Raw genomic sequence first — 26,644 nt, forward strand, 5'->3', positions numbered from 1 at the left:
CTGCTCTGTCCCTCACTGGCCAGCGAGGACTAAGAGTGCCCTCTGCTGCACTCTTCCTCCTTCCACGGCAGTGCTCCGCTTGCTCTTCGGGAATAAACAAAACGACTCTTTAACACACAAAACAACTCTTTCGTGTTCTAAAGGTCTGCCGTGCTGGCTGTGCACAAGCCTGGTGCTGTATTTCAGCAGCAAACAGAAAGGATCATGACCCGAGATAAAGATGTGTGAGATCCTGCATCCATCCCAAAGCACTTTGGGGGACCGATGTCCTTTATAAAAAACTTTCATCCAGCAGCTTTTCATTGCCTTGTAAAACACGCAGCTCCTCATGCAGGAGTTCTAATCATGAAACTTTCATTCCCCGAAGCTGACAGGTGATGCACAGCCAGACGTGGTACCTGACAGCACCGAACTACCCGTCCCTCCCTCCTGCTCAGACTCTGAACACCACAAATCTCTGTTGAATCACTCCTCATCTCTTGCAGCCGAAAAGGAACGGCTGTAGGTAGGGAAAGGGGGTCTGTGTCAGGAAAGCTGTGCCAGGCTTCATACTCGGAAGTAGAAAGAGGAAAAAATAAAAAATAACAATCCTGCTTTTACTGGAGTTTGATTTATCAATTTGGAAAGTAACCGAGCTGCGGGTAGCGGTGGCAGCCCCGTGACCGCCGGAGCCGCAGGAATCCACTCGTGCTCCCTGGAATTTGGACACTTTTTGTTGCACCCTTTTGGGCTCGGTTCCAGCCTGTCACTCAGCGCGAGGCCCGCCCCTTCCAGAGGATATTTAAGGAGAAGCTCCTGTGCAGCTTGTTCCAAAGAGACGGGAAACTCCGAAGGAGCGGGAGGGAGTAGCCGGCAGCCTGGATCCCTCCCCTGCCCAGTACTCGGGATGCCTGGCAACTTGGGGACAGTGACCCGGACCCTGTTCCTGCTCCTCCTCGCCCCTGGCTGGGTACGTACGGCCCTACAGCAGCTCCGCCGGGGCACTGCAGCTTTTTCCTTCGATGCATGCGAGGGCTTTGGGCTGAGAGACTTTTCCCGGCTGCCACCTGCTCCCGAATTTCCGAGGGAAGCTGGGCTGGAAGCAGAGCGATGCAAACGTGCCGTGTAACTAAACCACGGTGGGAGCTGCCCCAGGTAACGCGTGTCATCCACGGATCTCAGAGCTCCTGGCACGCGGGTATACCTTTTGTTTCCTCCCACTCCTGGAAGCCAGAAATCGGCCCTGGTCTAGAAGCAGGAGAAGAGAACAGAGAGAGGGGAAGTCTGATTTTATGTCATTGCAAAGAGTAACAGTCTCGTATCCCAGTTCCTTACCATCACCATCCTTCCCCAGCTGTCACTGAATCCACCCATATGCTCCCAAAAGCAGTGATCCCGAGGGGAAAATTAGACTGCAGCCTCTCCAGAGCAGGATTTGTGCCTGTTGTCCTGTTAATACAAGTTCTTGAGAGAGCAGCTGATTCCTCTTAGGACATTTGTGTGCTGTTCTCGTGCCAGCAGTATCAGGAACGTCAGTGCCATCATTAAATTCCTGTAAGTGCCGTTTGGATCAGTGAAACTGCGTTCACAGAGCCCCTTGCAGGGCTTGTTGTGCCGAGAGAGGCAATCAGATCCTGGTTGGATTGCTCCTGGCAGCGCTCAGTGTGTGCCAGTCCCTTTCCTGCCAAGAACATGTCCCGGTCTGCGATCTAAGGGAAACTGCTGCCATTTGGGGTGGGCGTCTTGATTCTTGCGCTGGCTCAGCTTTGGCAGCACCATGTAGCTCATATAAACAATAACAGTCAATCCCACCACGGTGACCCTTGCTTACCACTCTGAGACAGGTAATTCTCCCTAAACCTGCCAAATGCCTCAGAAACGTGACTTTTGACTGTCTTGGAGCATTAGATTGGATTCAGTGACCTTAGAGGTCTTTTCCAACCTTAAAGATTCTGTGATACTTTGTGGATTGAGGCAGGAAATGAGAGCTGTTGCTCCTGAATCTGCCTCCTGTGTTGTTCAGAGGTGGGAGTTGCTCCAGGATAACTGGGAGTTATGTTTAGGCTCATCCTGGGCAGGTCTCCGTATCCCCGTGCTCTGTCTGTGAAGGGGGTCACTGGTTCTTGTCTCTCCAAAGGAGCTGTTGTAGAATGTGCTGCAGCAGCCTTAGGAAGGCACCTTGAGAGCCTGAGATGGAGAGAAAGCAGGGGTTACCCACAGTAATTCAGTGTTTGAAGGATGAACAGCTGTGTTTTGGCTGCTTAGTCTTGGAGCACTAAAAGAACCAGCTGGGTGTTCATTATATCACTTCTACCTTGCAGCATTAACCCATGGCTCCATAAGCTCTTTGCAAACACCCAGCTCAGCTCAAAATTCACCTTTCTCTGCCCTCTGAGTGCAGTCATGAGCCCAAACACATTTTAAAACATCCTCTTTGGTTTGGCTCCCTTAGCTGGTTCCCTGGGCTCCTGTAGACATTCGTCAGGAATGAGAAATCCTGACAGTACCATGGACCTGCTGCAGTGGTGGGAGCTCATGTTACAGCACTTGTGCTCTCCTGAGGGTGCAGGGGAAGAGGTTTTATGTAAATATGAAGCAGGAAGAACATTCTCACGTTCTCTTACCTGCAGGTAACTGGTTTTGGTGCTGGCAGTTGGGAGGGAGCTTGTTCTGGCTTGTCAGCTGAGCAGATGAATCTGGGGAGTTAGAGATGGAGAATGGAGCAGAGCAGGGGAATCCCCTGGTCTGAGTGTTGGCACTTCGAGATGGCTTGGCCATCACTCAGGGATCCTGGGAGTCCCACAGCTTCACACACAGTGTTTGTGATGGATGCAAGAGCTGTCAGCAAGGCCAGGAGCAGGGAGAGCCAACATTCCAGGCTTTAGAACCATCTTAAATCCATAGCATTGATCTCTGACACTGGTTCTGTTCTGCTGCTCTCAGAGTTCACAGAAATGCTCTGCCAACCTCAACAGAAGCCAGGTCAAGGTTGTAGTGAACTTTAAGTCAGGAGCATGCCCAGTGAAGGTAGAAGTGAGTTTTGGGGCAGCCCTTTCTTGCAGAGGGAAGAAAACGAAATGTTCTCTGAGTTGAATCCCTCTGGACCCAGGTCAGTGGCAGGTTATGTGGAAGTGTTGGGCTTTGTGTTACCTTTGGGTCTGCCACAAAGCCCTGAATTCCAATCCTGGCAGTTATTGGGAACAGTTTGGGGAGTTCCTTGGGGCAGTTTTAGGGCAGTTCTTTGGGCAGAAGAACCAGAAGCAGCCCTTGGAAAGAATGCAGGGTGGAGGATGCTCCATGCAAAACCAACATAATCCACTATTCAGCCTCTCTGAAAGAAAATTCAGTAATGGAGGGCTCAAGGAAGTCGGTTCAACATTGACTTTCTCCCAGCTGTTCCCAACTTGAGAGGCTCCCTAGCCAGGCAGTTTTTCAGTGCTCTGGCTGTTGGGTGTGTGTGAGCCAAACCCCATTCCAGCTCATTCCCTCCTCTACCAGACCTAGGAGAGCAGCAGGAGTTATAAATAGCTCGGGCTGACTTTGCTCAGCAATAAAACCAGCAAACAGGAGCCCCAGCACCTCCTGGGCAATGGAGGGAGACACATCTGAGCCGACTGGTGGGGGCATCTGGGAGTATTTAGAAGGGTCCTGAAAATCATGATGAATTGGACTTTTGAGCTGACGCCTGGGGGAGCTGAGGCACAGCATAGGTGGGTGCAGGGTCACCCGGCTGGTCTCTGATGCACAAGAGATCTGAATCTAGATGTTCTCCTGCTGAAAAGCAGCTGTGATACAATGAGGAAATGAAGGTGCTGTGAACAGAAGGTAAAACCAGGTGGACTGGTTTGTGTGGGTGAGTTATTAAGGAAATAACTAGTGCCAGCAATGATTAATGAGGGTGGGAAAGAAAACACACAGAATTGTAGAATCATGGAATGGTTTGGGTTGGAAGGGATCTTGAAGACCATCCAGTTCCATCCCCCTGTCATGGGCAGGGACGCCTTCCACTATCCCAGGTTGGTCCAAGCCCTGTCCATCCTGGTCTTGGACACTTCCGGGGATGGGACAACTCAGTTGGGTTTAAAACGGTTGTGTTCTGTTATCCCAAAAGAGCTTGTTTTGGTCTGGATTTCAGCAGGAGAGCTATTTTGGGAGTGTTTCTTTCTATGGCCTGTGGCTGACACTGCATTGGAAAATGCCTGTTACCATTATTTTTTCTTAAGTGCATGGATTGCATCTTAACATAGATCCTGTGTTAGGAATGCTTTGTCTCTTGTGTGATCTCACGTCCCCCCCACCCCAGCTCATCTGGGGCTGAATAACACGTTCCTTGGCAGCTACATGGAAAAAAGTAGGGAAGATTTCTGTATTTTTAGTTCTTTTAATGCACTTCAGCAGTCGGGAATTGATTCTTGTGACATGCCAGGTCCTGGTGAGTGGCTCCCAGACAGTCAGCGGGGAAAAGCTGAGCTGCAGGCTGGAGAGGCTTGTTTCCAAAATACTTTGTGCTAGGAGTTATCCAGGAGAATTATGCTGATTCCTGCTGAGCAGGGAGACTGGGAGGACTCACCCCTGGGGACCACCTGGGAGAATGACTGGAGCTGTGTCAAGAGTGGTTTAGATGGATATTAGGAAAAGATTCTTCCCCCAGAGGGTGGTCGGGCACTGAACAGGCTCCCCAGGGAATGGTCATGGCCCCAAGGCTGCCAGAGCTCCAGCAGCATTTGGACAATGCTCTAAGGCACAGAGTGGGATTGTTGGGGTGTCCTGTGCAGGGCCAGGGGTTGGACTAAATGATCCTTGTGGATCCTTCCCGACCTGGGATATTCCATGACTTTGAGGGAAGGTTTAGCCCAATCCCAGTCCCGCAAGTGCTGTGTTGGTGACACAGTTGTACAAAGAAGTTGGCACCTTCTGACCCCACATGAGCTAAAGTGAGAGCAACAGTCAAAACAGCTGGAAAAGTTTTCCTGCTGTGATTGGTAACAAACACAATATCCAAGGAAGCTGCTTCACAAGTGAGAGCTGGATGGGATCTGACAAGTGCAAACAGAGCCATAACAAGATATATTTTTTGACCTGTTCCAGGTGCATGTCCCCCTCTCTGCTGCCCTCAAGGCCATTCCCAGCTCAGCTGCTGCTCTCCTGGGGTGACAGCAGAGCTGTGAGGGGTCTGCCCCACTGGATGCTTCCCTCTCCACCCTGCTCACAGCAGTGTTTTGGTGGCATCATCCATGTGTGAGGGTTGTGTCAGCCCTGGATGGTAGCTGAGCTGTGTCCAGAGTGGTGGAGTGGTGCATGGAGTGGGGCAAGGGGGAATTTGGATGGGCAGGATCTGAACTGAAAACCAGGCTGGAGTTGGCACTGATGTTTCTGAGGAGGTTTCAGAGGATCTCTAGAGACCACACATTCTGCACTGTTCACAGTCAGGGTGTTACATCTTGCCCAAATCTGGGCACAGCCAGAGCTGAGCTGGTGCTCCTGCTCTGAGCTGATGCAGGACAGGGATTCATCAGCTCAGTGACTGGGACGCTGGACACATCTGGGTTTTCCAGAGCAGGTAACCCACCCTTCAGCCATAGCCTGGTCTCTGTTTAGTGTCTGAAGTGTCATAAAGCCAGGGGTGGGTTTCAAGGGTTGTCCAGTGAAATGCTGCCAAAGGGGGGTATCTGTGCAGTCACAAGGTCCCCAGGAAGGTTGGTTATGCTGTGTTCCTTGGAAAATGGAAAGCAGAGGGTACATGTGATAAAGAAGAAAGTGCGAGATGCAGGGGACGAAATGGGCCTCGGGAGCTTCTGGGGTTTTCAGCATCCCCACAGTCCCACTGCCTGGCTTTGGGCAGGTCCTGTTGCTGTGCACATCGCTTTTCCAGCTTCCACTGGGTCTGACGCTGCTGCAGAGGCTTTGATGTCTGTCCTGTGTAAAAGCTGGAGTTTCTTGCTGTTAATAATTACTACTTTATTGCTTCCAGGGAAGTGGAGGGTGAGCTGTGCAGGGGACTCTGAGCTACCACTTGTTCTGTTTGTTTTGTCTCTGCTTCCCAGAGGCATCATTTTTCTTTTTTCCCCTTGAGCTCCAGCTGAAATAGGGATGAGGAAAACATGAGTCCTGTGAGTCTTTGGGAGCTGCACACACCCCCCTGCAGCAGGGCTGTCCCACTCTCTCTGGGGTGTCTATGCCCGCAGCAGAGCTGTGCTTTTCCTCTCCCTGCCCGGCTGCCTTGCGGAAGACTCATTCTCTCCATGGCTTTTTGCCTTCCAGGTAGAACCACAGGCCTGCACGTTCCCATGCCAGTGTCCCTCCCAGCCTCTGCAGTGCCCTGCAGGTACCAGCCACGTGTGGGATGCCTGTGGCTGCTGCAAGGTGTGTGCCCGGCAGCTGGGCGAGCTCTGCTCCTTGCACAGGCCCTGTGACCATCACAAGGGACTCTACTGTGACTTCTCCAAAATCCACAGAGGCAGTGGGATCTGCTTAGGTGAGAGCTGCAGGTTCTGTCCTTGTGTGGTTTTTCTGTGGTGCCTCCCAGAACACCCATCAGAATTTCCTTGGAGCTTCATCCAGTGTCATGCTGGGAGATCAGTGCCAGCCCTGGGAACAGCAGATCCCCTGGCACACACACAGCTGCCTTCCCACAGCTCCAGCCAGGCGCGAGTGGGGCTGTGGGACTCTCATGTGTCCTGTGACATCCTCAGGGATGTCATCCTCTATCCCTTTGGGTAAATATCACCAATCTGATCTCTTACTGAAAGTACTTTTTCTTGGAATATCCCACCCCAAATCCCTCTGCCTTGTGCCAGGGATGGGTGTTCTGCACTTGGCTGCTCCCATGAAAGAGGCAAAGTGTATTTCTGACTGTACTGTGTGGGTGGGAAGAGCTGAACAGCTCCTTCACCACATTGTGTCTGTGTGGAACATGAGCATTCCCAAGCCAGGTAATGGAAATGCTTTCTCTCTTGATGCCTCTTTTCAGCTAGAAAAGAAAAATATTTTTGATTTATTTTTTTAAATTTAGTAGCTCCTTGTAGAGCAAGCAGAAATTATTTTGGTCTAGAGGAAAATAAAGTATTTCCTCAACTTCCTGGTCTTTGTTAAAAAACAAGACTCCCCTACCCCATCTCTGACAGGAGCTGACCTTTTTTTCTTAAATTCAAGCTTTTCAAAATAGTCAGGAAGACCTGAGAGCTGGCAGGTTGGTGTGAGCACTTAGGGAAATGTTTGGCCACAGCACTGGATGTCTCTGGAAATGATCCAGCACCAGCCTTAGACAGAATCAGAGTATCATGGAACAGTTTAGCTTGGAAGGGATCTTAAAGCTCTTCTTGAGCCACCCCCTGCTGTGGGCAGGGACACCTTCCACTGTCCCAGGTTGCTCCAAGTCCCATCCGACCCGTCACCTGCAGGCCCCATCCACTGGTAGGAGGTGCAGGGAGCTCGTAGAGCTTTATGGAGCAGCTCTTTCGTTTGGGGGTGGGTGGTGCCAGGCAGAACCGGGGAATGAAGAGCTGGATCACTCCACGGGCGCCGTCATGGAGCCTTAATTGGATCAGGTCAGTGGGAAAGGGAGGTCATGGAGGGTAAATAAGGCACAACAGAGCAATTGAGTTTGGAAAACAGTCAACCCCTGGAGCGGCCTGCTATTCCTTGGGGAATGGCAGGGGGAGGGGAGAGGGAGGAGAGGGAACAGCATGATCCACTCAGCGGGATGGGAGAGTGCACAGGCTGGAAAAACAGGGAGAGAATGTTTAAAAGTAAGTATGAATGGTTGTGTAGAGGGGGGGTGGATGGATGGCTTCCACTTTGATGGAAAAAGTGAGGATTTTGAAATGTCCAAGTTGGAGCACGGGAGTATTTTTATCCCAATGACATTGAAAAGAGTTGCAAGATGAGATGCAGGTCTGGATAGGAACAGAGATTTGTGTCCCCTCAAGGGATGGGGATGCAATGGAAAGAGATTCTCACTCCTTGTTTGATTCAAACACTTTCTGTCTGAAACAGTGTCCCCCAGGCAAACAGGACTAAGGGGAAAACAGATCAGGTTTCCTGGGAAGCCTCCACAAGCAGCCAAAAATCCTTCCCCATAGAGGTTTGCATGGGGTTTTTAAAATGTTTTTTCTTAAGATTCAGGATTGCAGAAAGCAGCAGCTGCTGAAAACTGTCCAAAATCAGGATTTCTGTCCTGTGAACAACTCTGAGATTTCAACATTTAATTTCAGGCTGAGAGAAAAAAATACATTTAAAAAAAAAAAAAATATATATATATATATATATATATAAAAATATATGTATGTATGTATGTATAGGTATATCAATATATTAAAAAAAAAAAATCAAAACTTTCCATGACTTACTTAGAATACTCACCTGTCTGTGTCAAAACTTTCCCTTTCCATTCTATCAAAATATTTCACCTTGATCTTTATAGTATCTAAAATAATTACCAGAGCAAAACTCTTCCCTCTATGGATACTATCCCACAAGTATTTTGGTTGAACATAAAGGACATCTTTCATATCAAAGTGAAATGCTTCAGTTGGTTCTTCTTGAAAACATTCCTTGTCTTAATCAGGTAAGAGATTTCTGCTGGAAAACTTCCACTGGGAAAGTTCTGGCTAATGCAGTCATAAGAACTACTTGGGAGCATTGTCGCACCTGCAGAGTAAAGGTTGCTGCTCTGTGTCAGATATTGATGAGTTTCCTTTTTTTGCCCATTTAAGTTTTATAGGGAAGGAGGGAGAGACTGATAGGATGTCTGGAGATGAGAGATCCAGAGATCAGAAGGGAGAGAACTGGAAAAAATTGAGGCTGGAAGGAGGAAGAGATTTGTGCATCGCAGAGGGGCCAAAAAGGTCACCAACCCAAAGTGTCATTTTCCTTTGTAGGTACCATTTGCCATGGGGGAGCCAGCTGTTCTTAGAAGAGTGTTGCCTTTTGGTATCTCAGGAATATTGAGGAGCAAAGCCACGCTCACGTGCCACGTCAGGAATGTGTCTTGCACAGCACCACTGACCGGTAACTCCGAGCTGGCTGGGAAGAACTCTGACAGGGAAACAGGCTCTTTACAGGCTCCAAAGACAAAATCACACTTAGTAGCTCATCCAAGTGGAGAAGAAATTTTTCTAGAGAATTTTGGGAGGACCAGCACTTCTGAAAAATCAGTGTCAGGAACAGCCTTGGGTCCAGGGAGGCAAATATGAGACATCCAGCACTGGGATGGCAGAGCAGGGGAGGGTGGGCTCTGTCCCTCCTCAAGAGCTCCATGTCCCCAAGGCAGGGAGGGCTTCAGCCTCCTGCTCACTCCTCCTTCTCCTCCTCTTCCTCCCCCAGCTCATGAGGGTGCAACATGTGACCTGCTGGGCAAGATCTACCTCAACGGGGAGAGCTTCCAGCCCACGTGCAAGCTGCAGTGCATCTGCATGGATGGGGCCATCGGCTGCATCCCGCTCTGCTCCGACGACCTGCGCCTGCCGTCCCCAGAGTGCCCCAACCCCCGGAGGGTGAAGTTCCACAACAAGTGCTGCGAGGAGTGGGTGTGTGAGGAGGGCAGCGAGGAGAATCACTTTGGAACGGCCATGGCGGGTCAGTGGGGCATGTGGGATGGGGTCGGGAACTGTTTGCTGAGGAAGAGGGGTGGATTGGGGCACCAACTGGTTTGGGGCTGGTGGTGGGTTTGTGCATCATCATGGTGGGGGTGGGTACCAAGTATTGAGCTCCAGAGCTGGACACCAGCTCCAGCCCACCCAGCTGCTCTCTCACTCCCTTTCCCAGCTGGACAGGGGGGAGAAAATAAATGGAAAGTGACTTGTAGGTTGAGATCAGTGAAAGTTGCATGTACACAAGCAAAGAGAAAAAAAAATAGGTTTATTCTTTCCTTCCCATCATCAAGTGGTGTCCAGCCACTTCCTAAGAAGCAGGGCTTCAGCACACGGAGTGATTGCACCAGAAGGCAAACACTGTAAATAGCGAATGCCCCACCCCCCACCCCCTTCCTCCTCCTTTCCTTAGCTTTTATATCTGAGCTGACATCGTACAGTCTGGAATATCCCTTTGGTGAATTTGGGTCAGTTGTCCACTCCCAGGATCTTGCCCCACTCCCAGCCCCTTGATCGGGGGTGGGGGGGGAGGGGGGGGAAGTTGGAGAGACAGCACTGATGCTGCACCAGCCCCGCCCAGCAGTAGCCAAAAACACCGGTGTGTTATCAGCATCTTTCCAGCTCCCACTGCAGAGCACAGCACCGGGATGGCTGCTCTGGGAACATCAACTCCAGCTCAGCCAGACCCAACACAAGGTGAAACCTCAATGGTGCTATGGGAAGGCTCCTGTGTCCTGAAGTGTCACAGCAGAACTGGCTGGAGCTGGGCTGTGTAGGAAACAGCCCCTGCTCACCTGCATCCCCTTCCTGCTAAGAGGCCAAGCATCTCATGGGATGGGCCAGACCTTTGCTGCTGTTCCTGACGTGTTAGGCTGAGTTGGGAGCAGCCGTGGAGCTGCCATGTTCTGTCCAAAGCCCTCAGCCTTGCCTTGTGTCTCTTCCTCATGGCTCAGTTTTCAGGGAGGATCCAGCTCACAAGCCAGAGCTGAACAACCTGCAGGAGAACTGCCTGGTGCAGACCACGGAGTGGAGCGCGTGCTCCCGGAGCTGTGGAATGGGCATCTCTGCCCGTGTGACCAACAACAACCCCCAGTGCCGCCTGGAGAAGGAGACGCGGCTCTGCATGGTCCGGCCTTGCAGCTTCTCCATGGAGAAAACCAAGGTACAGTGCTGGAGGAGAGGAGACATAGCATCCCAAATGCCAGGGACAGCCTTGGGAATGATCCTGGGTCACAGGGTTTGCTCTGTGCTTCCACTTCCTCTTGTGTCCCATTGCCCAGCGATGGGGTCAGAGCACAGGCCTCAGTGCATCTTTCCTGTCGCGTCCATGTTAATCCATCCATTCTCTCCCTAGAAGGGGAAGAAGTGTGTGCGGACCCCAAAGCAGCGCCAGAGCCTCCACTTTGAGTTTTCGGGATGCACCAGCACCCACTCCTACCGGCCCCGGTTCTGTGGCGGCTGCTCAGATGGGCGCTGCTGCACCCCGTTCCTGACCAGCACCATGGACGTGGAGTTCCGCTGCCCCGAGGGGGACTTTTTCCAGAGGAAGATGATGTTCATCAAGATGTGCTCCTGCCACTACGACTGCCCCCGAGACAACGACATCTTCCTGGCCACGTATCACCGTCGGATGATCGGAGACCACATCAAGACCGAGCGGCAATAGCCCTGTCTTGCCGGTTCCGAGGTGTCCGGGAGGGCTCTGCAGTGCTTTCATGGCTGTGTCCCGGGACAATGCAGCCTCTTCCCCCTCTGTGAGGGGCTGTGCCTTCCACAGCAGCACCATTCACACAAGTGGTCCCTGTTGTTTTCCCAACGAGCCGAGGGGGAAGAGCCCCAGCCGCCCCAGCACCCTGACCCCCACCCACAGTGGTGCAAAGATCAGTGAAGGAACCAGAAACAGGCTTGAGCTGCAAACTTGATCCGTATTCCCACTGGCCAGAGGGGAGAGTGGATCAAAGTCATGTGGCTCCAGCCAGTCTCCAGCCCAGAGCACAATTCCTGATTCAGACCCCTGGAGTTCTTCCAGCATGAGCTGGGGATGGACCAGGCTGCCAGACCAAGATGTGTCCCCTGCAGGTGCCGCTCTGGGCAGCTTTTAGTGGCTTGATGAGCGTTTCATGGAACCATGGAGTGGTTTGGGTTGAAAGGCACTTTAAAGCTCATCTCATTTCAACCCCCTGCCGTGGAGGCGGACACCTTCCACTAGACCAGGTTGCTCCCAGCCCCGTCCAACCTGGCCTTGGACACTTCCAGAGATCCAGGGACAGCCACAGCTTCTCTGGGCAACCTGTGCCAGGGCTTCCCCACCCTCACAGGGAGGAATTTCTTCCTAATCTTGTCAGAAATGGCTCTGGGGAGGGGGGGGGGGGGGGGGGGGAGAGGGACTGGACCCCACTAGCTCACACATGCACAGGGAGGCTGCAGCTGTTTCAGCTCTGGAGTCTTTGCTCTGGATGTTTGTAAGCAGGAGGAACACCATTCAGCTCTGGTCTCCCTGGAGAGTTTAAGGCACTGGCAAGGGAAATTCTCATATTTGTAAATGGAGCAGATCCCTTCTGGAGCTCTACTGGGGCAGTGCCATGGAGAGCTGTTGGCACTGGCATCTCCAGCGGTGGGATTCCCTCCTGGCCACAGACCTGGCAGAGTCTCTCTGCCATTAGAGACACCTCATTGCCAGCCCATAGGTCCAGGAAAGGCTACCAGTAGCCAGTGCCAGTGGTGTGTCCAGCAGCACCTTGGCAGCTCTGTGGGACTGCTAAGGTCTTGTCAGGTGTGGAAAAATCTTCTGATTTTTAGCAGAAACATCCAGGTACAGGACCTGATCCTGTTTCTTAAATCATCCCTGCCTATCACCATTGGAAAACACAAAGAATTCCTCTTCCAGCCAGGCAGGAGCAGCAGCCCCAAGGCTTCACCTCACCATATCTTCTTCCCCCAAATCAGAGCCTGATGCCAAGGGACAGTCCTAGCTGTCCCCAGCTGCTACCCTGAACTTCCAGACTGACACACTAGCTCAGGGCCCATGTCCCATCCCAGGCCCTGTTCTTTCTCTCAGCCTGTGGCAGCTCATGAGCCTTCAGCCTCCTATAATTGATTTGAACTGTAAATAATTTTTCTGATGTTGTTTCTAAGGCCTTTGTACAGTCCCAGTATCCTGTTGGCACAGCCCTGCTCAGGCTGTTTCCCCTCTCTGAGCTTCTCTCCTGCTGTTCATATGGCTGCTGAGCCTCAAACCATGCTGAGGTTGCACTTTACTCAACGCTAATAAATACCTTTTATTTTTTATATCCCTGAACTCATCCCTTTGTGTGAGGCTGCATCCTGGTTCCCCCTCTGACCTTTCCCCAGTGCTACCAGGGTGCTGGGACCAGTGCTGGGACCCTCTAGAGAGTTGATGGCTGGGTGCTGGAGGGGAGGGGGTGGCAGGGGGTTCTTTTCCCCTTCCCAAATAGCAGCAGGATTGATGTTAGTGTTTCACAGGCATCTCTGCGGCCCACAAAACACAGCTCCTCCCTCCACTGCTTGGAGGGGGGACAAGCAGAGCCCCCCCTCCGCCTGCGGAAGGACCCACAAGTCCTTAATACCCGATTAAAAATAACCCCGGGAGCAGATGTGAGCAGAAGTCGGTGATAACAGGGCCAGAACGCGAGGGGCTTTGCAGTGGCTTAACAGCTTATGGATTCATCCCCCTCTCATCACATTAGCCAGGGACTCCCCCCCTCTCCCACCCCGGCACCGCGGCAGGGGCGAGAGGCTCTTCCTGCTCCCAAACCTTCATCCTCGCCGGGGAAGGCTTAGGGCTTCCGGGCAGGGGTGGGTGACGGGGGAACAAACCCCTGTCACGCTCGAGCTGCGTGGTGTTGAGGTTCGGAGCTCGGGGCACGATCCGGCCCGTGGATCTCTGGGGGCTGCAAAGGCCCTGGGAGAGGCAGCGGGGGACACACAGTGACGGTCCTCGCCAGCGTCCCCATTAGATGGCACCAGGCACCTCCCCATGGGGACACCCCGTCCCCAGGGCAGGGTACGAGGATGTGGGGGGCCCCAGGGGTGCTGGGAGGACCCGGCTGCTGAGCGTGACCCCGGCTAGCACCCGCCTACTTCAGCCCAGTCCCGGCACCCAGTGCCCCCGCAGGACCACCACCGCCAGGACAGCGGAGAGGGCAGCGAGGCCCTTGGTGCTGGGGCCGAATTCCATCCTGCCGCCACCTCCATCCCCGTCCTCGGGGAAGCCCTGTTCCCCCTTATCTCCGCAGCAGCCGCCTGCGCGGCACCGATAACCCGGGCGTGGCCCCAGGGATGGGGTCGGGTTTGGCGGCACTTCAGTGACCCTGACGCCGTTACCGGCTCCGGCCACGGCGCAGCCTCCCTGCGGTAGGCTCAGGAGGGGGACACCCCCGGCTCCTCCAGCCCTCAGCAGGGACGGGGTTTTCCCTAAGAAGACTTAGGAAAAGGGTGAAAGTGAGCAAAAAAATCGACAAAATCCCTGCTGCTGCTGGTTTTGGGGGGGATTTGGGGCTCTGCCATGGCGCGGGAGGAACCCCGGTGGGGGAACACCTTCTCCTTTTATGGGCCTGTGACGTCCCGGGGCGCTGGGAGGAATCTCCCGGCCCCACCCCCCGCCCGTCACCTGCGGGCCCCGCCCACTGCAGCGACGCGCGCCGGCCCCGCCCCCTCCGCGCGCTGACGGGTGGCGGCGGCAGCCAGTGGGCGCGGCAGTGGGGCGGGGTTCGCGTGGTGACGTCAGAGGGGGCGGGGCCAGCGGTGCAGGTGGAGGCAGCGCGGAGCGGAGTGGCGGCCCCGGTGAGTGGGGGGGGCGGGGGTCATGGGGGGAGGTGGGGGTCTCCTCGGGTGTCAGGCCTGTTATGGGGTGAGGGAGGTTTTGGGGGGTGGGGGGCTGTAGGGGTCAGGCAGGTTATGGGGTGCGGGGGTGCTGTGGGGGTCCTGGGGTGCTTTGGGGCATATAGGGGTCAGGCAGGTTCTGGAGGATTTGGGGCTCCCGAGAGGGACTCGTGGTGGGTCAGTCTGGTCGTGGGCTGCGGGGTCATAGGAGGGGTTGTGATGCTGTGAGGGCACACGGGGGCTCAGGCTGGTTATGGAGTGGGGAGGGTTACCAGGGGACATGGGGTGCTGTGAGGCAGGGGGTGTCTGGTGGGGTCAGGCTGGATGTGGGGTGACCTGGGGCTGCGGGAACCAGGGGCACCCGTAGAGGTCAAGCTGGATGTGAGGTGTTTTAGGGTGCTTAAGGGTTTGGGGGGGGGGGTGGGGGTGTCAGTCTAGATGTGGGGGACCCACAGTGACTGAGGTGTGGAGCAGGGGGTTTATGGAAAAATGGGGGATGTTCGGGGGCTGGGGGAGACCAGGGGAGCACCTGCAGCGCTGTCAGGAAGCCTATGGGGAAGAGGTGCTCTGGAGTGGGGGGATCCCCAGTAGGGTCAGGCTGGGTGTGGGGGAATGGCATGCACTAGGGCTGTCCTAGGGACTCTGAGTAGGGCTGAGGGGGAGGATGTGGGGTGGGGGGGCTGGGGTGCTCTGACGGGCCCACAGTGGGTTCATGCTCAGGAGGTGGATGGGGCCCTGCCTCACGGGGAGTGCCAACCCTGGGACTCGGATGTTTCCCCCCGTACTGTTGTTGCCACTGGTGCAGTGGAGGGGAAAAGGCAGGTGCAGCCTCGGGGAGTGGGGTCCCCCCTGCACCCCACAGTCACGGCAGCAGCACTGGTGTCCCTTCCTGGGAGGTGGCAGCTCCCGCTTTGGCATTTGGGTCCAGCTCTGGTTCTCGGAGCATTCGGTGTTGCTGGGGCTGTGCCCGAGGTGCAGCAGCTCAGCCTGTGGCTTCGGGACGGCCGCGGTCTCTCCCCGAGACCCCGTCTACGCCCGCCGGGACGGTTCCCAAAGCCGGCAGCAGTGGCCGAGCTGCGGAGCGACGGGGGCTGCTCCTGCCGTCGATCCCTGCCCCGGCGCCGGTCGTGGCCGCGCTGAAACCTCCCATCGATTTCCCCACGCCCGCGGGGGGGTCTGTGTCTTCACGTCCCCTCCTCGACGGGGACACTTTGCGCTGATGTTGCAACCAGAGGCGTGTGCGGCGTGCCTGGCGGTTACTGCAATCTCTTCCTCTCCTGAATTTCGCCCTCCTGCAGTCGTGGTGGGACGAGAGGCTGGTGAGCCTGCTCGTTAGTCCGTGCCGTGGGCTGTGCCGGTGGTGGCTGCCTTCCCCGCTCCCTGGCGGGGTCCGAGCGGCTGGCGGGGTGGCAGGAGACAGTGGGGGACAGTGACTATCTTTAGGGCTGTGTTGCAATGGAGGGGTGTGCCTTGGCTCGGCGCTACGGGCAGCCGCCTCCTCGCCGGAGGATTGACTTACGCCGAGGCTCCCGCATGGGGAAAGCCAACAACTGCTCTGCGGTTTGTGTGAGCAGGAGAGGCTGCGGTGGGGCTGTGAGGCTGAGCCAGGGGTCGGACAATGTCAAGGGCTGATAATCGGTCACACGTGCCCTGCCATGAGGTCAGGCTGTGTGAGGTGCGCAGGGCCGAGGTTTGGGGTGCAGCGTTGGCCCCTGGCACTGTCACTGTCGCACATGCCCTGCCACTGCCTGGCAGTGGGAACAGCTGAGCCGCAGCAAACAGCCAGCATGGGAAAGGCTGGTGGTGCAGGGAATCTCTGCTGCCTCCTGGGAGAGAAGTCGCTCTGGGGCACGGGAGCAAGTTGGGTTCTTGCAAGGTGCATCCCAGAACGTTCCCATCCCTGTGCTCCCTTCCGAAGGCTTAGCGAAGGTACAGATGCAGTTGTAGAGGAGAGCCAGAGTCAGGTCTCTTTTGCGTCCTCTTTCTGCCAGAGTAACCCTGTTAGTTCGTGGAAGTAACTTGCACCGGAGTTGGGGTGACATGGGACCAAGGTTCCATGTTTGGCTTAATCCTTCCTCTGAGCCATTGCCCTGCTCGTACCCACTGTGCCTGTGGTGGTGCAGCTGCACCATGCCTGTCTCTGAGGAGGAGGCAGCTAAAACTTGTGGAGCCATTTGCATCCCACCAGGAGTACAGTTCCTCTCCCAGTTCCATGGCCTGTGTAGATGTGGGTCTCCTCCAGCTCAATGTGCTGGCAGCCCTTCAGTTTCTCTCACAAAGTGGGGCACACGCTGCTTCTGCCTGTGGCGATGGTGACGGCGAGTCAGCAGCAGCAAAAAGTTGATCTGTGCATCAGACTGCTTCCCATGGTGGTGCTCAACATGTTCCGTGGATGTGGGGGTCCCCTGTCCCTTCCCTTCGCTTTTCCTGGCGCTTAGGAGAAACTTCAGGCCTTTCCAAGAGGGCTTGAAACCTGCTGAGGAGAGAAACTGCCTTCTCATCTGCAGCGGTACTGCTGGGATGAGGCTCCCTCTTCCTGACGCGCAGCCTGGCAGCTGGTGGAATTGCCTACAGCCGCATCGCTCTGCACCGCGCGTCCCCCCAGGCTGGCACGGTCCTTTCGGAGCCAGTGGTGGGGAGAGGATCTCTCGGCGGGAGGGCAAAACATCAGCTGTTCTCCGAGCAGGGCACTCTGAAGTTATGTCACTGATTTAATATACAGCAAGGTTTTTCTGAGCTCCCTCCCCAGCTATTGCCCGGAGGGCAAGGCAGGCTGCAGGTGGTCCCTGTCCCTGAGGGCAGGAATTGTCCTGTCTCTGCTCAGCAGTGTTTCACCTTTGTGTTCACAGCTGCAGGAAGAGGCTCGAGGCTGTGATGGCTGGAAGTGTAGGGTCATAATTGGCTCTTTGCCACGCTGGATGCTGCGGTTGGAGGTGTGATTTGGGAAGGGGGTGGACTTACCCACCATTAGCCCGGAGGTGAGCTGCCCAGGAAGGAGGGGGATGTCTCGGTTGTCCTTTTTATGAGTTTTGTTTCATGCAGTGATTTGTGGGAGCTCTGACTTGGGATTCATCGGGAGGGGCTGTAGTTGGTTGTCCCTATTTAGCCTGGGACCAGCACTCAGGGGATGAGCAGTCTCACGCAGCGGTTATCCCAATGAGGCCATGATGGTTTGGGTCTCTCATGCCGGGACATTGGGACTTTGTCATGCCATCCCCTTCTGAGCTGGTGGGGACAGCCAGGGTGGGCTGGCTGGGGCTCTGGGGTCTGGCCGAAGCAGCCAGCCCGACTGTCCACCTCTCCCCGCTAGAGGCTGCTGATGACCAGAGCATTTTCCGTCCCTGCTCTGAGAAAGCAGCGGGGTCTGGAATTTGCAGGGCTGAACATCCCGGCTTGAGCTTTTCTTGCTGATTCACCCTGTAGACAGCAGTGTGCTTTCCTTGGCAGTGGCCGGGTTCAGAGGGCACATCTGCTCCCCTGCCAGGCCCACAATAGATCTCCCCACTTCATTAAGTCTTAATTAGGTAAATGCACCGGGACCATGTGCGAGGCCATTGCCAGGGGACATGGATCATGCGGGGATCCGGGTACCATGGATGCCGGCTACCACCCTGCCTGCCTCAGGGGTTTTTCCAGCTGGGTGCTGAATGTGGAATGAGTCCAGGCTCTCCTATTGTTTTCCCAGAGGATGTGAGCACAGGGACAAGCGCTTCAGCCCTCCGGCGTGGCCCAACTGGCAGAAAAGCCAAGGATTAGTTAAACCATGGAAGGGATCCTACACCGCTGGGCACAGCCGTGGTAAAGGGGCTGGAAAACCAGGACCCTGGGAAGATGATTAATCACATAACAATGAGGTGTAAAATGAAAGGCAGTGGCTGCTGCAGTGGAAGTGCCTGGGAAGGAGTTTGTGGTGTTGCACAAGCCCCGCTGCCTTTGCTGGGTACAGGCAGTGCCGGGTGGGCAGTGTGGTGCCAGCTGGCTCTGGCTCCAGGCACGGCTTCCCCGACAATGGCAGAGCAGTGCTTTACATAATCTGGGTCTTGCCAAACAAGCTTGAAGGTCTGGAAAATCCTCCTGCTATTGTTCATGCTCAAAGTTTGCTGAATTTCCTGGTTTGAGCTGCGGGGCTGGATTTTGTTTTGGGACTGCAGTGGGGGAAAATGCACTTTGCACAGAGGGAAGAAAAGGGTGTTTGTGGCGTTTAATCCACTCTCTGTAGATGAAACTATTTTTGTGGTTCACAAGAGGTTCTGAGCAGCTGCTCGCAGCTTTGTAGGACTGCAGGACTCTCCGTCTATCCAATTAGTATGGTTTGTGTCTAGTCCCCTCCTGATGCCCCCCGAGAAAATCCTGGACTACCAGATGAGGATGGGGCGCCATGGGCAAGGCTCACACAACCACCATCTGGGCTCCAGGCTTGGAGTCTGTGTCGGGACACAAATGCGGTGTCGGAACAGCTTTGTGCTGTCTGAACCCCCTCAAGTCAGACCCTGAGGCTCCGGGAAGGCTCCAAAGCTGCCGCTTGTTGGCAGATTTTAGGAGAAGAGGCTTGATGGGAACTTGAGGTATCTTCTTGTGCTGTGTCTCCCGGCTGGTGGTGACTTCCTGGTGATTTGGGGCAGCTGGGAACCCCTTTGGGAGGATGCTGAGACTGTGGGAGCTCATCCTGGCCTGAGTAAGGCCACGGGCTCGACCTTGACGTGTTTACTGGTCCCTGAGAAGTGTTTTGGGGCATGGGGCCTGCCCTTGCTCCTCCATTTGCTCACCCCAAAGACCTTTGCCAACACAAATAAAGCCCCTGTGTGCTATTCAGTTAAATGAACAAATCCTGTTAAAATGTTCTTTGCTCCTGTTTGTGGATAGATGACTGAGAAACCTGACTTTTCCTGCCATTCCTGGGAAAGGAAGGTTTCATAACAAGAAATGAGGTGAAGTTCTTGCTGGTCCACTTAATGCGAGGCAAGTTTTCGAGCCCTGGAAAGCAGCAGAGGAGGAGGAACCCCAGCCTGATGGCATGAATACATCCTCTTGTTAGAGACAGCTTTGAGAGCCTTTCATGTAGGTAATTACATCTGGCCACAGTTGACCAGAGCTGGATTTAAGGAGGGGATGTGAGGCTTGGCGTGTGCTGGGAGCCTTTGGAGTTGACTGCAGTGGCATTACAACAATCTGGTAGGTGTTGCTAACAAGGCAGTGCAGGGCAGCTATGGGGAAGCTCTGAGCTGCCTTAGGGCCTGGAGAACTTGGTGTTGGCACTGACCTCAGCTTTGTGGGGGGGAGTGGGGTGGACTGATGCCTCGAAGCATCACCAGGGTGTTAAGGCACCTGTGTATCATGCTGTATGTGACTTCTGTGACCTGATCCCTCTGATTGCCACGGTGGTTTAGGTGCTTGCTGGATAGTACCAGCCATCCAAGGGCTTGTATTTCTACACCCACTCTCCAAAACCCCGTGGAGATGGGGTAAGCTGTTTGTGGGCACTTCAGAACGTGAGGGGAGCTCTTTGTCTGTGCTGAGGGTATGTATTGGACAGGACAGCACAAGTTGCCTCCCTGCCCCTGAGTGAACTTAAATGCTGAGTGTGGGAGTGAGGGAGGGCAGATGTTAGCCCGGCACAGAGCCACGTTGAGCTGTAACGTGACTTCGTGCGTCTGTGTTGATGATGTGCTGGAGGTGCCGTGTCTGACGTGGAGGTGAACCTCTCCCGTATGGCCGGGATTGGCCTCAGCCAATCCGGGGCTGCTCAGAGGCTCACAGGCTGGCAGATGGGGTCAGCACTGCTTGAGGATTTCCTCGGGTGCAGAGTGGAGGCTTTTAATAGCAAACGCAGACATCTGCATCATGGCATGGCCTGAAACTTGGCCCTAAGGATCCACTGGCAGCTGGGCACTGGCTGAACAAGATGTCCGTGGCCACTGAAATTTTTTCCGAGGTTTTGAGTAAAAATGAAATAAGACTTAAACCTATTGCTGGTGGGTTTGGGGTGCAGCTCCTCCCTGGGAGGTAGCCTGGAGAAACCCTGCCTTTCTTGGGAAGGTTATGTGGCCCCATCCCAGTGTGCTGTGCTGACAGATCCCGTGCCTCAGCTGGGTGCCAAGACTTCAGCCTTCTAGGAAAGGCAGCAGGAGCCGGTGAGGGTTTTCTTCTGCCATCCCATGGGCGCCTGGTGCTGTGCGAGCAGCGTCCGATGGCTCACATTGTGGTTGCAGCTTGCTCCATCCGAGCTGCCTTTGAGTGGAAACACACAAGATATCCAAGTGCAGAATTGATCTGTGCTGCTGACCTGGCTTATTTCTGGTGCTGCTGCTTTTTCTTCTGCTGTAGCAGGAGGTGAATTTGGTTTCGGCAGCTGCCTGACTCCAGCAGTTTGCATCCTGCCTTCCCTACAAATTGTCTTCATCCTGCTCAGCTTCCTGGCCCCAGTCCTGGTCAATATGAGGCTGTTATCAGAGCTCAGCAAGCCATGATGATCACATCCAAGTGCTGGACCTCAAACCACCTGGCAGTGCTGGGCTGGATGAAGAAGCTCATTTGCATGGGGTGGTTAATTCTCTGTATACTTTAATCTCTATGACCATCTGTGTTCTTTCCCAGTCTGGGGAGATGGGAGCTCTTGGGATTTTCCCAGGAGGTGAACATGGAGAGGATTGCTTATTCTGTGTATCCTGAAAACTGCCCCGGGTCAGAGCAGGACAGCCTCATTAGCTCTGGGAACAGTTGTTCCTGCATCTTTGGGCAAGGAGGCATCGACATGTCAGCTCTATCCTGGAGGCTCTATCTGGGGGCAAAGGCTAAAAATGGAAACCTCTGCAAATGCTGTCCAGCATCTGGTCCCAAACATGGAGGGTCTGTGACCAGCTTGGTGGGCACCATAGAGGGCTGAGGTCCCAGGGAAGGCTGTGTTGGTCTGAGGAGAGATAGCACACTAAAGCATCTCCTGGCCATCCCAAAAACCCTGCCCAGGATGTGGCAGCCTCTGGGGTGTGACTGCCCCACCAGCAGCCACTGCTCTCTCTGTCCTGGTGAACTGCTTGATTTGAGCCTCAGAAGCTGCTTCGTAGACTGGGGTGCTCACGCACAGCACCAAAAGCAGGGGACCATTGCCTGCACTAGCATCTCCAGACCTGTGCAGACTGCTACTGGCAGAGAAGCTTTTTCTGCAAGCAACACCTGAATTCTTCCCCATTTTGGGTTCTCACATTTGGAGCCTGAGGCTCTGCAGACCATTCAGAGCCCCAGTCAGGATCCCACTCACCACGGGCAGAGATGACATTGGCTGCAGGTGCTTTTGAGGAATGCCTGTCCTGTGGGGCAGCATGGTCCTGCTGAGGCTGCTGCTGGCATTCAAATCCAGAGGGAACGATTCCTGCCCTGTAATTAAGCTCTTCTGCTCCTGTTCACCATGCTAATGAGCTGTCTCATGGATGTGCTCCTCACAGCCGTTCTGGATCCTCTGTGTGGCTCCGAAGCTGGAGGTGACTTTCCAAGAGAGCCACCTGCAAAGGGCAAGATCTTCATCCCTGTCACATTGGGTTGAGGCATGTGGGCTGGGAACCTTTGACTGTGAAGGCTTTTCCCTGACTGCACCCTGTGTGCTGTGAATTCTTCTGCCAAGGTACACCCTAGCTCCTTGGTGAGGGGAGCCTTTCCTGCTGTTCATGCTGGCAGGGCTGGACAAGATGGAAATGTTTTCCCAGCCTTCAGCTGCAGAACTGAGGCTGCCTCTAGAAAGGAGAGCTGCTCTTGACCTGCATCCAGGCTGGATAATAACACTTAAAAAACAAATGGTGCTCCAGCTCCTCTCCTGGTTCGGCAGTTTGGGTTTTCAGTCTCGATGGAGATGACGGCGCTGGGACTGTTGGCATAATGGTACATCCCAAAGGGTGGGTATGGGCTTGTGCCCATCTCTCCACCTGGTCTAGTGGAAGGTGTCCCTGCCCATGGCAGTGGGTTGGAATGGGATGAGCTTTAGGGTCCCTTCCAACACAAACCATTCCATGATTCTGTGATTCTCTGGCATGGCAGAGTAACTGTTGAGTGGCATCATGCCAGACTTGTGCCACGAGGGCTCGACTGTGTGCTTGTGTGAGGCAGGTCCCTGTACCCTCAGTGGGGCTGTTGTATGGGTTGAGGATCTGGCTGAATTTCGGCCCACCGGAGCACACAGCCAGCCTTGCTGTGGCTGGGAGCACCGTTGCTCTCTTGAATCTCTTCATTTAGTTAATGATCCTTTTGTTGAGAGGATTAGGGTTTAGAGGCCTCTGGCAGAGTGTTAATTAAATTAAGGCTCCTGGTGTTTTGTGGAGTTTTTGAAGCCCACTAGAGGGCTCAGTTGGAGCCTTGTGGAGTCGGGACTGGCGGCGCTGGGCTGTGTCCAGGCCTCCAGAAGTTTGCATGAGAAGTTACATAAGTCCGGAGGAGCTGGACGGGCGCAGAAGTGCACGGGGCCAGCCCGTCCAGCCTCCGCGGAGCTCACTGCTCCTCCAGCCCGGTTGTGCCCGGAGCTCGGCATTGCCTGGCCCGTGCCCTGGGGCTGGCCCCGGAGGCTGTACTCACGGGAGGCTGTACTCAGTGGACGCTGGCAGGCATGGGGTGCCTGCGTCACTGCTCGCTGTATTATCAGCGTTAGGTAATGCCGGGTTGATGTTTTTGACTTTTTTTTCCTTCCCCACTTGGTGTTTACATTTCTAAGAAGTGGCTGACCGTGAACATCCGGTTCCACCTTCACTTCTGGGAAGAGTCAGATACTGAAGTTTTCTCTGCTGCCTTGCTCATGTGGGTACAAGTGTGAGCACTTGGCTTTATGGCTCGAGGGGTTTTCTTGGTGGGTGCATGGGTTTTTCGTGTTTTGCTGGAACTGCTTATTGACCAGTGTCTGTTCTCCTTTCTCTTCTATCCATTGCCCCATGATGGATTTTGGTGCCTCGCCTGTGTGGTTGGCCCGGCTGTCTCATCTCTGGGTAAGTACCTGCTTTGTTAGATCAGTGGGAGGAAATGGTTGAAATGAGTTGCTTCAACTTAGTGATCTGACCTATTTAAATAATAAACTGACCTGTTTATTCTGTCTTAAACTCTGAAGCATTGGTTGTTGTCAAACAGCATGATTTATTGTCTGTGTGTGTGTGAAGATTTTGGATATTGAAAAGCACTTAGCTGGCCTGGAAATTGCTGTATTTTATAATATGTGGAAGCCCCCAGCAGTAGTTTTTCCTACTAGCCTGGGCTGTGGAGCACTGACCTGGGGATAAAAACACACTAAGTGCCAGCAAGTGAGCAAATGGAAGGGAAAATGTTTTTGAGAATGGAAAGCAATGCTTCCTGTTCCTCCCAGGATGTCTCCTGACATCTGTTAGTGGCAAGTCAGTGCTGTGGTTGTGAAAGGGGCTCTCTGATGGCACTGGACCACCTTGCCCTTTGCAAGCCATGGATGTCTGGGGCTTTGCAGGGCAGGGAGAGGAGCCTGAGGCTCTTCTGGCAGGAGAGGAGGGGAAGTGTATGTCAAGCTTGGAGAAGAGCATCAGGCACTGATGTTTTCAGTTTGTGTTCATGGAGAGCCTGCTTTGCATGGGGGAAAAATTGCCCTGGTGGGGTGGATTCTTACGGTTTCCCTGCAGAGGTTTGGTGCCTCCCCTGAACTTGACCGTGAGGTGGTGTTTGTATATTCAAGCCTCTGAGGACAAGGTGTGTGTGCTCAGGGTGGAGGGAAGGAAGGGATCTGCTTGGTGAAGCTGTTTCTCTGGATGCAGTGGTGCCTTTGCATTGAGGTTGTGATCTCTGGAAAATTCAGTAATTTTAAATTTACTTTTTTTCTTTTTTAAAATTCAAACTGTCCTCCCACTAAGCTTTCCCCTCTACTGTCCATCACTCCTCTTCCTCAATAACATCCTCTCCTCTTCCAGTAAGAGCACATTTAGAGCAGTTCTGCTCTGTGCCTGAGCATTCCATTTGCTGCCAGTTATTGATGAAAGACTTGAAGGGAAAGCAGAGGAAGGTGCTGGGAACAGATTGCTTTATTCTTAAACTCGACATCATTATACAATGCCTCATGGCGGGGCAGGAGAGATGAATCAAATCCAAGCACAAACCTGTTGTTCTTACTCAGAAGTGAGCACTATATTTGGAAGATGAGCAGCTGCCTCCTGATCTGAATGAGTTTTGCTACCAAATCTCTACAAGCAGGATCGTTAATTAACTAGAAAACCTGCCTTGGTCAGAGGTGCTGAGCTCCAACTCCACCAAACACCCGGCAGTCATTTGAATGCAGAATGAAACTCCCTCCACGTGAAAGGTACAGCTGGAAGCTGCTGTGAGCTTGGATGTGGAGCAAGATACAAGTGCTCACTCGTGTGATGGTTGGAATGGGTTAGTGAGAGGCAAAGCTGTACCAGCACAGCAGCTGCAGCTGTGCCAGGGTAGCCTGGAGCAGGTCTTTGGCCAGAGAGTCTTCCTGCTCAGACTCTTCCTCAGGACAGTCACCCATCTGACTATCTCTGTGTGACAAGTCTCTGGTCAAAGGCAACTTTCTCCCTTGGGAAATGCTGATAACGTGGACAATCCCTGGTTTCCTCTCCCCAGAGCAGACTCTGTGTTATTTTACCTGTTTTCTTGCATGTATCGCACAGAGGGGAGAGAACTGCGCTTTGGTGGTCCTGCTTGTTACAGGCTTTGGAGGTTTTGATCCTGATATGAGATGAAATTTGCTGCTTGCTGAATACTTGGTGTCAATCTTTGTCAGCAAACAAGAAAGCCAAGTGGTACCTTGTTAGGGATGGCAAAGATAAAGGGGGTGTGGTACAGTTTCACTGGCTCAGGGACAGCCCTGACCCTCACCCAGCAGAGAAAACAGCAGGCTCAGATTACCTCTCCATCTTTAAGCCTGGCTTATCTTATAGGTAAACATAAAATGCATAGGAGTTTTAGTAAGATAATCTCCTCTCTTGACCTGGTAAGTGTTGGGCATCAGTCCTGAAAGTAACACACCAGCAGCTTCCATGGAGGGAAGCCGAGAGTAGCTGCAGGGCAGAAACCATGAAGGAAAATGCTGAAAATGCAAGAGGAGTCTCTGGTGGGGGTTTTGCTCTTGACCTTCGAGCTGAGATTCACATATGTTGCCATTATTTAAAGCCTGTCAAGAAATCCAAGGTGAGGTCATGGCTGAAAAATTGTTCAGAGCTGTGTCTGTGGTGGCAGGTGCAGGGTGTCTGTTCACAGGCTGCCTTTGGGCTCTGTCTTTCCATATGGTGGCACTGGTGCTGCTGGAAGCCATGTGCTGTCATCTTTATCTATACATGTTGTTTCTTTCTATCCCAGATTTCATGGGTGACCTGGAGAAGGGCACTGCTTTGCGGAGCCCTTGGACAGCTTGTTGTGTTGTGAATTTGGGTCTCCCCTTAGTTTTTGTTTACACATAGCCCAAAGAGGAAGAACAAATGAGGTTTCTAGCACCTTTTGGTGAGATGTTCTTCTTTAACCTCTTCTGTTGGTTGACGGTGGCTGAACATAAGCCCAGGTGGGCAGGAAGGCAAGTAATACATGGCCTATACCAGCACCAGTGTGGCCAGCAGGACCAGGGCAGTCTCCCTGTAGTGGGCACTGGTGAGGCCAAACCTTGAATCCTGGGGTCAGTTTTGGGCCCCTCACAACAAGAAGGACATCGAGGGGCTGGAGTGTATCCAGGGAAGGGAACGGAGCTGGGGAAGGGTCGGGAGCACCAGGAGTGGCTTAGGGAGCTGGGAAAGGGGCTCAGCCTGAAGAAAAGGAGTCTTGGGGAGGACCTTCTGTCTCTCCACAGCTCCCTGACAGGAGGGGCAGCCAGGGGAGGATCGGTCAGGGAACAAGGGACAGGAGAAGAGGAAATGGCCTCAATCTGTGCCAGGGGAGGTTTAAGTTGGGTATTAGGGAAACACTTCTTGCAGGCTGCCCAGGACAGTGATGGAGTCCCTGTCCCTGGAGGGGTTTAAAATCCTTGTAGATGTGGCACTTAGGGGCATGGGTTAGTGGTGGGCTTGACATTGTCGAGTTAATGGTTGGACTCTTTGATCTTGGAGGGCTTTTCCGACCTAAATGACTCCATGATTCTATGGAAATGTGGCAGCAGGGTATCTCTTTCACTTGTCCCACCCTCTCAGAGGGGACCATCAGACTCCGATGTGGTGTCAAGTTCTAGGGCCGGCTTAGCTCAGTGTTTTCACTTTGTTGCTTTGTAAAGCAGTGAAGCAGTTCTCATTGTGGCT

The 26,644-nt window shown here is 53.7% G+C and overlaps 2 protein-coding genes across 26 annotated transcripts in view; both read left to right on the forward strand.

The window, feature by feature from the left end:
- The first annotated feature begins 824 nt into the window (after positions 1–824).
- On the forward strand, positions 825–11,833 carry LOC125337513 (CCN family member 2-like). Of its 2 annotated transcripts, none has more exons than XM_048327349.1 (5): positions 825–949; positions 6,241–6,454; positions 9,304–9,555; positions 10,523–10,731; positions 10,924–11,833. In XM_048327349.1, the coding sequence occupies exons 1-5, from the start codon at positions 887–889 to the stop codon at positions 11,233–11,235; spliced, it is 1,050 nt and encodes a 349-aa protein (XP_048183306.1). In that variant the 5' UTR covers positions 825–886; the 3' UTR covers positions 11,236–11,833. The 2 variants fall into 2 exon arrangements, with proteins under 2 accessions (XP_048183306.1, XP_048183305.1); XM_048327348.1 differs by lacking the exon at positions 825–949 and adding an exon at positions 968–1,134.
- Positions 11,834–14,353: 2,520 nt separating this feature from the next.
- Positions 14,354–26,644, forward strand: part of EPB41 (erythrocyte membrane protein band 4.1) — a 94,636-nt gene continuing 82,345 nt past the window's right edge. For 3 of the 24 annotated variants that reach the window (XM_048327125.1, XM_048327143.1, XM_048327141.1), the window contains exon 1: positions 23,193–23,371. Coding sequence is in view for 3 of the 24 variants with exons in the window: in XM_048327140.1 (XP_048183097.1) it covers positions 22,806–23,040 (235 nt within the window). In the remaining 21 variants the exon portion in view is untranslated. Of the gene's footprint in view, positions 14,373–22,799; positions 23,041–23,192; positions 23,372–26,644 lie in introns of those variants that run through there. The other 21 variants (XM_048327129.1, XM_048327131.1, XM_048327145.1 and 18 more) reach the window with 16 other exon arrangements.

Source organism: Corvus hawaiiensis, chromosome 23, assembly GCF_020740725.1.
Source record: "Corvus hawaiiensis isolate bCorHaw1 chromosome 23, bCorHaw1.pri.cur, whole genome shotgun sequence".
Lineage (NCBI taxonomy): Eukaryota > Metazoa > Chordata > Aves > Passeriformes > Corvidae > Corvus > Corvus hawaiiensis.